General features: G+C 35.6%; 1 protein-coding gene across 1 annotated transcript; it reads right to left on the bottom strand.

Moving 5' to 3' along the window:
- Nucleotides 1-1,099: 1,099 nt before the first annotated feature.
- On the bottom strand, nt 1,100-5,813 carry LOC107549447 (microfibrillar-associated protein 2-like). Its single transcript, XM_016230514.1, has 7 exons — nt 5,737-5,813; nt 4,315-4,399; nt 4,175-4,204; nt 2,601-2,639; nt 2,442-2,529; nt 2,251-2,324; nt 1,100-1,630 (listed from the first exon to the last, which is right to left on the bottom strand). Exons 2-7 carry the CDS (start codon nt 4,358-4,360, stop codon nt 1,527-1,529), a joined length of 381 nt encoding a protein of 126 aa, XP_016086000.1. The 5' UTR covers nt 4,361-4,399; nt 5,737-5,813; the 3' UTR covers nt 1,100-1,526.
- Nucleotides 5,814-12,519: the final 6,706 nt, after the last annotated feature.

The raw sequence follows: 12,519 nt of genomic DNA, 5'->3' as shown, positions 1-12,519 counted from the left end.
GCGCGCATCTGAAGTGTCTCTGAAGGAAATAATGCATTATTTATCGGCTTTAAGATATCAGCCAAATTTTCTTATCAGGCCGATACCGATAACAGAAAAAATTAGCATTTATCGGCCGATACCGATATGGTGGCCGATATATCGTGCATCCCTAGTGAAAAGCTGTTACTTTCCTCACCCAGAAGAAAATAATTCCGTTTTGAAAAAGTTGTTTCTATCATTCCATCCCACCGCCTCTCATGCAATCGATTTTTCAGAGTGCTTTGACTTAAACATCATTTAGCTAATCACTTAAAAGGATGTTTCGTACAGTTCTCTGAACCGTTTACCGTTTTTGTAAGAGTCTAACACTATTAAGCCACAATTTGTCTCGTTCCCTCTTCTCTATCACTCTTTCTCCCTCAGGCTGGTGAAAATACGTTTGTCAAATGCATGTGGATGGCATCATGTGAGAAGCTACTCAAACAAGGTTAGTGTAGAAGGGTACAAATTACATTTTAAACTTATCTAGTGATACTTCTCATTGTTTTCAAACCGGAAAGTAGAAAAAAATAGGGGGGAAAAAAATCGCAATTAATAAATGTATTTCTGTCTTCCATCCGCTTACGTATCAGTAAACATATTGTCGACATATTGTCTAAAAAATGTGTTATTCATGACCGCAGTGAGATCAGTAAACAATCTCAGGCACCAGACACAAGCCCTAAATCAACTCATTACATCATTTCTATTATTTATCTCCACTTATCAAAACAATGAATTACTCAGAAGAGACACTTGTATCACAGCTGTAGTGTTTTCCAATCTGGACAGGTCTTTTTTTTATCATATCTGTCTCCCTCTACAGTTTAGTCTATGCATTATTCCATGATACTACATGTAAATGGACCTATTTGTTGTGTTAAAGATGAATAAATATTTAACCACTGAACACACTTATGCTTTACTGCATATAAAGCTATTCTGATATGAATCTCTTCTAGTAGTTTTTAGTAAGAACAGGACATCCTAACATAAAACATTATAGTCCAAAGCAAATTAGTCAGTCACTTTAAATATAATGGCACAACATTTCAATAAGACCCATGAAAGACTGATCTTTGAGAGTGAAATTATAAACATTTTTATTTGCTATTGTGGATTTTGTCTTTTACTTACAGTGGTTGGTGTGGACGTACAGTATAATAGAAGAATATGAAGCAAATAGTGGTTATAGAGTGGGCTACTTTAACATTCCGCACCAGAGCTGTGCATTGTCATGCCCTTTGTGATCCTATTAAAATACAGTCTTTGAAAACACTGAGAAATTCATCCAAGCTTATTCAAGCACAAGTGTTAAAATGATTTTTAAAAAAGTGACAAAAAGTGATTATTGAACAGTAATATTTGTGAAGGTCACTGGACCACAGTTTGTTTTAGGAATGTAACAAGTTTACATTTTGAGATTCAACATTCTGATTTATAGTGGTATTTTTTGAAACCAGAAATCTCTTCTTTTTCTCTCTGCCTTTGTCATCCATCTGACTTTATTCCCTGTTTGCCCAGGTTTTTGGGTTGGCGTGGCGACACCGATTCATAGTTGTCCTCTTTTGGCGTTTTGGCCAACCCGATTTCTCTCTACAGAGTTCAGCTGAAAAAAAAAAAAGATAGTACTCACTACCTTCAGGTTGTATGTTTTGTATTCATTTATTGTTGGTCAAATAAATGCAGCCTTGCTGAGCACAAGGCTTCTTTCAAAAACATTAAAAAATCTTACTGACTGCCAACAGTAGCGTAAGATATTATGAATCTATATTGAATTATGAAGATACTATTATTAATTATTATAGAATTGTTAATTATAAAATTCTATCCTTCTCTATTTTTAAATACATCTAACACATTTTAGTGAGATTAATGCTTGAAACAAGAAAAAAACTAAATCATTTAAGATAATAATTAAGATAAAAGTTCATATTTAGATATTTTCACTGCAAAACAAGACAAAAGTATTGATTAAAATGATCTTTGCAGTGAAGTCCTAAATATTTAGTAGCAAAAACTGTCAGAAAAATGTGGAAGGTAGAAATTGCTCATGGAAAACTAAATTACAGTGAAAGGAATCTGAACTACCGTTATAAGTGGAATTCAGAAGTAAAATAATACATGATAACAAAATATATATATAAAAATACGGCCCTAAAAAAAACACAAGGTTCCACCCACACTGTCACGTTCTATAGTTTGTTACTGAGATATTAAGAGTCTCACCCATCAGGATCTCATCTTGCTGGCACACGGTTCTCACACAGATTTCTTTGTTGATCACATAGACTCTTGGAAGACTGCAGAAAACAGATGTCGTTCATTTCAAATACAAATCTCTTTGTTCAGCAGAGGAAAATGTCAACGAGAAAGCAGCTTGAAATGGTGATGTGTGTGTTTGTCAGTGATTTAGCCACCTGTAGAGACAGAGTGAATGGATGCATCTCTTTATCGGTCGATGAACAGAGTACATCCTGGTGCAGGGGTATGTTTCCTCTCTGCAGTCTGTGGGACAGAGACAAGACTGCTATTGTCTTACTGTTGATGCAAATGGTGTACTGTATATATAAACTCACCTGGCGGTGGCAAAGCAGTGGCATCAGTGTCATGGATTTCTGGCAAGAAAAAGAAACACACAACAAACTAAAAACATGTAGAGGAGACCAGGGCTAGTTGTCAATGAATATTTTTCAGGGTGGGTTTATTTTTGAAAGTCAGTGTCTGTATAGAGACACGTAACTTAAAGTCTCTGCTACATAAAGCTATTGAACATTTCTGCTTTTATGGCTAAAAGATACAGTTCATTTACAGGGCATATAGGGGGTAAGTAGTAACAACAAGGACTTTTTTTGGAAATACCTTTTTTGAAATACTATTTGTAATTAAAATAAGCAAAGAAATGCGTTCTCTATAATATAATAATTGCTGTTAATATTATTCATCGTCTGTTTTATTACGTCTTATATTGATTTTTCCGTTCTGCTGGTTCGTCTGGTCAGAGGAGAACTGGCCCCCCGACTGAGCCTGGTTTCTCCCAAGGTTTTTTCTCCATTCTGTCACCGATGGAGTTTTGGTTCCTTGCCGCTGTCGCCTCTGGCTTGCTTAGTTGGGGACACTTCATTTCCGGCGATATCGTTGACATAATTGCAAAGATATTATTTAAACTGAGCTGGATGTTGACATCACTGAATTCAATGATGAACTGTCTTTAACTGAAAAATTAGTGTTTACTATTGTCATTTTGCATTATTGACACTATTTTCCTAATTAATGCTGTTCAGTTGCTTTGTCACAATCTGTATTGTTAAAAGCGCTATATAAATAAAGGTGACTTGACTTGACTTGACTATACACAAGAGAGACATTTAAAAAAAAAAATTCTCATCCTTTCTGACTCTGATGCACAGTATTTGAAGGCCCCCAAAGATATTTCTGATACTTTTGCTGTTCATTTTTCTTTTGTTTTTTTTTGTTTACACAAACTATATAATTAAAAAACGTAAAGACAGAAATATTTAAAATTATATTTATAATAATAATATTTGACTAAAATGATTAAATAAATCCCACAATACCATAATTTTCAATAACTGAATGTTCTCCTTTACACTTTTTATTACAGATGAATTTACATGACTTTTCTAGTCAGTTGTTCATCTTCTAGTCATTTATAGGACTTTTAAAATTATTTTAGATTTGCAAATAGCAATTTCAACCCAATAAAATATTTACAACTTGACATAACTAGAAATTTTATATTCATTATAAATGTTTCCTTGATTTTTCAAATACTTTATTAATTTCTAGAAATCTAGAAATCACACTAAAACCATTAGTTATAAATCACTATTTCATAGCCTTTTGGTAAAAATAAAAACAGCATAAATGGAAAAGGTAACATCCTAAAATTATTAAATAATTACATTATTTAAAAAAAATATGACAGATAAAACACACAACTCATCCTTGTCACTCATAAAAATATCCATGTGATAATGTTTAGGACTTCTGACTCCTTTATACTGTAGTTACTGAGATATAATTATTGTGACAACTTCCCCATGGGCCTGGTCACACACACACACACACACAAGTTTTCACACAATTGTTTAACAAAACAGTTGAATTAGTGAACAAAACAGAGAATTACCAGTTTGATGTGCCCGGACAGTAACAAGTACTGTGAGAAAAAATAGCAGAAAAGTTTTGTTGGCTGGGCATTCAAAAAGAATCATTCATTCATATTAATTAAATTAATTGGCTTCTGTTTTCGTGTTTTGATGGAATTACCAAAGAAACAACAGCATAACAGCACAGAGACTGGATAGCTGCCCATCTTTCAGGGTCTTCACGGGGTCCGATCACAGCTCAGGGCCTGGAGAAAGCATGTTTATCATAACAAGCCTGAAATTACTTTCAGTGTGTTCAAAATTACAATGGATGAAATGGAAGCCGGTTTCCACTCTAGCAAAAAAAAAATAAAGGTTATTGTGATATAAAGTATAAAATCAATACACTACCATTCAAATGTTTGTGGCCAGTCAGTTTTTTTTTATGTTTTTGAGTTCTGTTAAGGCTGTATCACTATAATTTTGTGAAATATTATTACAATAACTGGTTTTATATTAATATGCGTTAAAATTTAATTTATTTCTGTGATGCCAAAGTTGGATTTTCAGCATCATTACTCCAGTCTTCAGTGTTACATGATCCTTTAGAAATCATTCTAATCGAGAAACATTTCTGATTGTGCTACTTAATTTTGTGGAACCTATTTTTTCAGGATTCTTTGATGAATAGAAAGTCAAAAGAACAGTTTTTATTTAAAACTGACTAGAGTCATTCGTCCATTCAGACCAATTGCGAATGCAATTTTGTTTTCTGTCAGTTATCAGACTGGTCCCAGTGTATCTGTGTGCCAGCAGAGCAGATTTCCTCCTTAACAGGCCATGTTGTCAAGACTTTGGAAATCACCACTTCCAAAATGTAACCGTTTATAGACATCCTCGAAAGACAGAACAAATGAATTCTAAAAGACACACTGCATGAGAAACCAGAACTGCAGATGGATGAAACCTATTTAGATTTCCATTTGCCTGTGACTCATGCAGATTCTCATTTATTGATGTCACAGAAAATGAGTTCTCTGTTCTCAATCGCTCATTAAAGAGATCAGTTACAGCTGTTCCATCCTTCCAGCTTTGTCTGTTTCCTTCTCTCTCCCCAAGTCTTTTCCTCTCAGCCTGTGTTTCTCGGTGTCCAAGACATGAGCTCACACTAAAGAATGTGCATTCCCACCCCTCTCTGTGGACTCAACAACCTCACACACACATATGCTTACATATACACACACAGATGCATACATTCTCGTCATTTGTCATAAACACATATGTACCCCTATGCATTCCCTCAGACCATAGTTTTGCCTGAGGGAGCCATTACATATTCATAACCTGACAACTCAACTGTATAGTGCACATATGCATCAACACACAGCAGACCCTCACATTCTGCATTCTCTTTCATATAAAGTGTGCATTTCTTGTACCGCTGCATGTTGTTTCGAGAGATTTGTACATATTTTTCTCATCATTTATCTACCCTCATTTGCTTCTGTTTTACTATGTGTTAAAAGCATTGACTAGATGATGTGTTATATGATGATTGTAATGATGTAATATTCTCAAAAGAATTGGTTTTTATAATACTTACGAATTTCTAATCCTCTGCTGCTCCTTGTGTTTTTCAGAATCCTTTGGCTTTTACTTTTCCCCTCCCTTTCTCTTCCCTCCCCACATCATCCCTCCGCCTGTCTCTCTCTCTCCCTCTCTCTCTATTAGTCATTCGCTCTTCCCATTTTTATCCGAATTTTGAAGTTACATGTATATATATAGAGTTTTGCTATTGGTTTTATACTATATAAAAAACGTCATGTTTCATTTGTTTTATTGATTCTTTTCATTGCATTAGGTCAGGAGAGGACACAACTGAGAATATTATAAGGGTTTATCCCACACTTAATTTTGTCTTGGGCCTTTTTAAGCAGCCTTGCCTTATTATGTCATACATAGATCTTTGTGTTTTGAATACAAATATGCATGAATTAGAGATTTCTTCAACAATGTCGTTATTATCATCTGGCAGCAGAGGTCAGCACAGAGCACTGATTGGCTGTTCTGAACATGTCTGACAGCCAACAATCAACATGTATTTTCATTGGATGGAAAAGAGCAGATTTTACATTTTCATAACTCTTTTTTGTGGTCTAGGGAATAAAACGTCCATAAAATGAATTATAATGGGAATAATTAGAATATAATTAAATATAAAATTAAAATATTATTATAAGATTATTAAATAACAAATATTTTGTATTTTTTAATCTGTAGTTTTTTCTTGCTTTCAAGTAACAATAGCTAAACATCCTTTATGTATACATTTTTTTAGAAAAGTAATAAGACTTTTCTTGAATTATTGAATATCTTGATTTTTTTTTTTTTTACCTCACCAGCATTTTTATTCTTGTTTCGAGCATAAATCACACTAAAAATTATTAGATTTATGGAGTAAAATGGGATTTTATAAATTTAAGATTCTCTGAAAACAATCTTAATCTTTTTAATATTATTTAAATTACTATAAGTTTTGCTTACCATAAATTGATCTTTTTGATTGATCCAAATTGATTTGGTTGTGTGTTGACAAATTAATCTTAAAATTTTGGATGGACACCCCCAACCACCCACAACCAGAAACTTTGCATGAATAGCGTAAATTACATATTTTGGTGATGTGTGCACAGCAACTGATAATGTTACAGCTACAATAATCTTAACTTAATTATACAAGGTGAAAATGTATAGGAAAATATAGAAAAATAGGAAAATGTTTTGCACACCAGTAAGTAACTTGCACATTTTTTGGTAAGTTTCTAAGTAATTCATTTTTTTTCACAGTCTGTCAAGTGGGTTAATCTTTACAGAGACCATATTAGACCATATTAGATATTCTGTTTTAGGGCTGGCATGTAAATGTAAGGAAAGTTACCACTGCTGAAAATAAACAAATGCTGACTCCCTGGCCCACCACCTCCACAGGGATCAGAATGAATTTTAATTGGGGAAAACCCGCAATGCCTGGGATTGTGCAGTCCTGACCTGTAGCTTATCTGGTGCCTCCTTTAGGCCCAGTCAGACAGTCATCATGCAGTTGACACAACACGGCTGCATGATTTCCCAATGTCCATACTGTGCTATGGGACGATAGTCTAACTAGGTTGACAAACTGAGCACCAGAGGTTGACAATTGACAATTTGACATACAGGTGCATCTCAATAAATTAGAATGTCGTGGAAAAGTTCATTTATTTCAGTAATTGAACTCAAATTGTGAAACATGTGTATTAAATAAATTCAGTGCACACAGTTTAAGTCTTTGTTTCTTTTAATTGTTATGATTTTGGCTCACATTTAACAAAACCCCACCAATCTTAACAAATTAGAATATGGTGACATGCCAATCAGCTAATCAACTCAAAACACCTGCAAAGGTTTCCTGAGCCTTCAAAATGGTCTCTCAGTTTGGTTCACTTGGCTACACAATCATGGGGAAGACTGCTGATCTGACAGTTGTCCAGAAGACAATCATTGGCACCCTTCACAAGGAGGGCGAGCCACAAACATTCATTGCCAAAGAAGCTGGCTGTTCACAGAGTGCTGTATTCAAGCATGTTAACAGAAAGTTGAGTGGAAGGAAAAAGTGTGGAAGAAAAAGATGCACAACCAACCGAGAGAACCGCAGCCTTATGAGGATTGTCAAGCAAAATCGATTCAAGAATTTGAGTGAACTTCACAAGGAATGGACTGAGGCTGGGGTCAAGGCATCAAGAGCCACCACACACAGACGTGTCAAGGAATTTGGCTTCAGTTGTCGTATTCCTCTTGTTAAGCTACTCCTGAACCACAGACAACATCAGAGGCGTCTTACCTGGGCTAAGGAGAAGAAGAACTGGACTGTTGCCCAGTGGTCCAAAGTCCTCTTTTCAGATGAGAGCAAGTTTTGTATTTCATTTGGAAACCATGGTCCTAGAGTCTGGAGGAAGGGTGGAGAAGCTCATAGCCCAAGTTGCTTGAAGTCCAGTGTTAAGTTTCCACAGTCTGTGATGATTTGGGGGTTCAATGTCATCTGCTGGTGTTGGTCCATTGTGTTTTTTGAAAACCAACGTCACTGCACCCGTTTACCAAGAAATTTTGGAGCACTTCATGCTTCCTTCACACTGCCAAAAGCACCAAAAGTTGGTTAAGTGACCATGGTGTTGGTGTGCTTGACTGGCCAGCAAACTCACCAGACCTGAACCCCATAGAGAATCTATGTGGTATTGTCAAGAGGAAAATGAGAAACAAGAGACCTAAAAATGCAGATGAGCTGAAGGCCACTGTCAAAGAAACCTGGGCTTCCATACCACCTCAGCAGTGCCACAAACTGATCACCTCCATGCCACGCCGAATTGAGGCAGTAATTAAATCAAAAGGAGCCCCTACCAAGTATTGAGTACAATTACAGTGAATGAACATACTTTCCAGAAGGCCAACAATTCACTAAAAAATTTTTTTTATTGGTCTTATGAAGTATTCTAATTTGTTGAGATAGTGAATTGGTGGGTTTTTGTTAAATGTGAGCCAAAATCATCACAATTAAAAGAACCAAAGACTTAAACTACTTCAGTCTGTGTGCATTAAATTTATTTAATACACAAGTTTCACAATTTGAGTTGAATTACTGAAATAAATGTACTTTTCCACGACATTCTAATTTATTGAGATGCACTTGTATGGTGGCATGGCAGGAGAGAGCCAAAGCTGAGCTAGTCCATCCATGACCTGACAACCAAATGGTGGAATTGTGCTTCATAATGCCATGTGGGGCGGCATGAGGGAGACACGGTGGGTCCTTGTGTTGACCACAAATAGATACGCATGCCAGATTGTAAATGCAGTATAATATTCTAACCTGTTTATTGGAGGAATGTATCTCCTTACCCCTCCCCAAAAGAGCTTAACTCCCTTCAGTTTCCACTAAAGAACGATCTCCTCGTTTTCATGGGTTCTTGTAAACATAAATTACTGTATTTCTTCTTTTGGATACTACAATTGGCTCTGTCTCACAGTATCGCTTACACTGACATCTATAAACTGGGCTGAATGACAGTTTATAATAGAAAGTTTATTGTAGTAAGAGGTAAACTGAGATGCTTAGGCATCATAAATCTGTGATATTATAGTAGCTGCGAGTATAAAACTAGTCTTTATACAAACCCAGGTTAAGAGTGACCCTCCAGTGCCTCTTGTAAATAGCAAATTGAAGTAGCAAATTATAGGCTGTGTTCATAGTTTAGTGGCATACTATTACTTTTACATGGAATTCCAGTTATGATGCTTTAACACAAAATTGCGTTAAACATGCAAAGCAATTTTTCCTTCCTTTTTCCTGAGATGATAACTATTCCATACATACACACATACATATATTGTTTTTAAATGTAAAGATCATTCTTATAGTTATTTTTGGTCCATTGTATGCCAGTAGGTGGAGACAAGTCTTTTCAGGCTTAGTTAACCCTGGGTCGTTCTAAACCCCAGGTTAACAGAATCCCGGTTTATCTTGCTTCATATTTCACATTCCTTATTATTTTCTTGGAGTTAACTGTTAATCCTGGGTATTTATAAAATGACGTTTCGCACTGTATATTCCTAAACCTCGGATTAACGGTCTCATTTGCATATTTGCAGTGTCAATATCATTGATTGGACAAAGGCAGCATGCAACCTCTTTATATAATGACTCTAGCATTGCCCATATTAATAGGTCTATTAAGTTTTTCACTCAGACTCTTGTGTTTTTCATCACCATTTGTAATTTTTTCCCATGAAATGCTGAAACAACTGTTCATACAGCATGCTGTTTTTCCGTAACTGTCCAAGCACATGAATTTGAGGCATGTGCAGTATGTAATAATGACAGCTAGTGGTTGAAATGGATACTGCGGTCTAAATTAAAAATATTGTTTCTCCGGCCTCCTCCTCAGATGTGACGCTCATGCGGGTTGTCAGATTGAGGACACACAACACTAACTAGTGCAACTGACAATGGAAGGTGACGAGCCTTACACTGTAAGGTTATGAGTTGATTTATCCGCATTTTAAAATGCCTGTGGTAATGCTTTTTAGGTCAGGTAGAATGTGCGATCTCTGACCCAGTTCGTTTGCTGTCTTCCATGGCTGCAGTATGCTGTGTTTTCTGCAAACTGTCAACCCAGGCTGCCGAAATACTATTGGTGGAATAGTATTACTACAGAAATACTAGAAATACTACAGGCGGAATCACCAAGACTAAAACAACAACAGGCATTCCGACACTGAATGCACATTTTCAAAGCAGAACAACTGCTGTAGCATTGTTTTTTCAGAGAAACAAGTATGTGAACTTAACATGTATCCTGAATATCTGCAAATGTATTATGGTGTTTTTATGCTTTAGTACAGTAAAAAAAAAAAAAAACATACAGCACCGAAATGTGATAAGTTTTCTGAGTGAGTCATTTAATCATTTACTCAGCCAATTTGTTCAAATTCACAGATTAATTCAGGAAAGAAACAGTTAGCTCGTAGATGCTCAGTGGTTCATTCTGCTGTGGCTTGGCTATATTTGGATCTGTTTTCAATGGACTGCGAATCTGCTGATTTTGTTAAAAGTAATCAGTATTTGCTGCTGTAAATGCAAATGATCAGTTTCATATGTTGACTGCTATTGATCAAGATTAGCCAGTCTGTATATTGATATGTTTGTGCGATGTAATCATTATCCCTGCATTCTGCTGAGGTTTGTAGCAGGTTCTGCTAAACGCGTTGCTGTCCTTGGCTCTGCTCTTACCGTCCAGCTCTTCTCCTGTCATTTTCATGATCCATTGCGCTCTATCTGTGTCTCCCACCACTCATCAGTTGTTGTGTCCTTCCATCCAGCTGTCCCCTGCGGAGTCTATCCCTGTCCACTGGAATTTACTGGCCATCAAATCTCTGTTTATGACATTGTGCACATTTGTCTCATGTCTGAGATTCAGTTTTACTAGCTGCAAAATGAATGAAACTAAAACTATTAAGATTAATTTTTTATAGACATGCAATATTAAACTGAGACCTACGTTTTATAGAACCACATTTTACGTAAAATACATACGAATTATCATGAGATCACGTTGGACCTATGTGTTGTTTAAACAGGTCTCGTAGGTGGTGCCCAGGTAAAGGTTTATTTTTCAAAAAGACAAAAACTAAAAATCATCATAGATTGTGCATCATTCAGAATTAAATTAAGAACTAAATGCATTTTAAATGGCATGAAATAGAATTTAAAATGAGGTGGTAATGAAAACCTTTTCTAAGCGTTAGTCTCTCAATTAACCAAATTGACTATGTTAGACCAACACTAAACCAGTGCTAACCAAGTTTAGACCACATTTAACACAAACATTTTTTAAAAATTGTTTTATTAGTTTTGATTTTAATTTTAGGTTGTCTTAGTAAGTATGTGTTTTTGTCATTTTTATTATTTTTCCTATTTCTATTTTGCTTTAATTGAATTTATTTCAGTTTAGTTTAAGTAATTTTAGTAAATATATTTTCAACATTTAGAATTTTTTTAAGATAAAGTTTTTCATCTAATACTTTATTTTGTTTCAGTTTTATTTCAATGAACGAAAGTGACTTGCAATAGTTTTAGTTTAGTACACTGGCCTAACCTTTTTTCCCAGTTAGGAAGTGTAAACAAAGAAGCAGGAATATGATGCCTGGTCCCTTTGAAAGCCTTGTCTGTTTCATTGGCCATGTTACCATTGAAGCTCCTCTGCAGCTCTGAACATTGATGCAGATGCAACACTACTGATATTGTGTATCTCTGAACTGTGTTGCGAAGCAGATTTCCAGAAAGCTGATGGTATGATGTGACACTGATTGATGAAACACATAATATTCTTTCACCTTGTCATCTACTATAAGAATACAACAATATCATCAACTAATGTAGACTGTATTAATGCATGCAAAATGAATGCCTTGCACCGAACCAGCGAAGGACAGATCACAATGTTTCATAGGAGAGATGAAGAGGTGGTGTGAGGGAGAGTCAAGATGACATAGAACATGAACAGGGAGAGAGACACAGGGTGCAAAGAGGGGACACAGAAAGGTGCTGATGTGTTCGACAGTCTAAATAGATGGACCTGAGGCTATTTATAAAACCATCTCCAGAAGGGCTCACATAGGCCCCATAGTGAAGGCCAGAGCTGATATAATGAATCTCTAGGATTCATGGATGGGGTCAGAGGAAGACTAAATGAAGGAATAATCAAAACACTGAAAAATGTTAGAAAATCAAATCAAATACATGAACTGTAGGTTGCAGACAATACTGAGTAGTAAGATTATAATCTAGATTACGTAG

The sequence above is a fragment of the Sinocyclocheilus grahami genome, unplaced genomic scaffold (genome assembly GCF_001515645.1).
Source record: "Sinocyclocheilus grahami isolate Dianchi unplaced genomic scaffold, SAMN03320097.WGS_v1.1 scaffold373.1, whole genome shotgun sequence".
In the NCBI taxonomy this organism is placed as follows: Eukaryota; Metazoa; Chordata; class Actinopteri; order Cypriniformes; family Cyprinidae; genus Sinocyclocheilus; species Sinocyclocheilus grahami.
The sequence above is the reverse complement of the archived record's forward strand: the minus strand, read 5'-3'. Positions and strand labels throughout refer to the sequence as shown.

Coding starts and splice junctions, on each gene's coding strand:
- LOC107549447 (XM_016230514.1), bottom strand. CDS start 4,360: ATGGGCAGCTATCCAGTCTCTGTGCTGTTATGCTGTTGTTTCTTTG. Junction 2,325..2,441: donor CATTCACTCTGTCTCTACAG/GTGGCTAAATCA, acceptor TGTTTTCTGCAG/TCTTCCAAGAGTCTATGTGA. Junction 1,631..2,250: donor GCAAGATGAGATCCTGATGG/GTGAGACTCTTA, acceptor TTTTTTTTTCAG/CTGAACTCTGTAGAGAGAAA.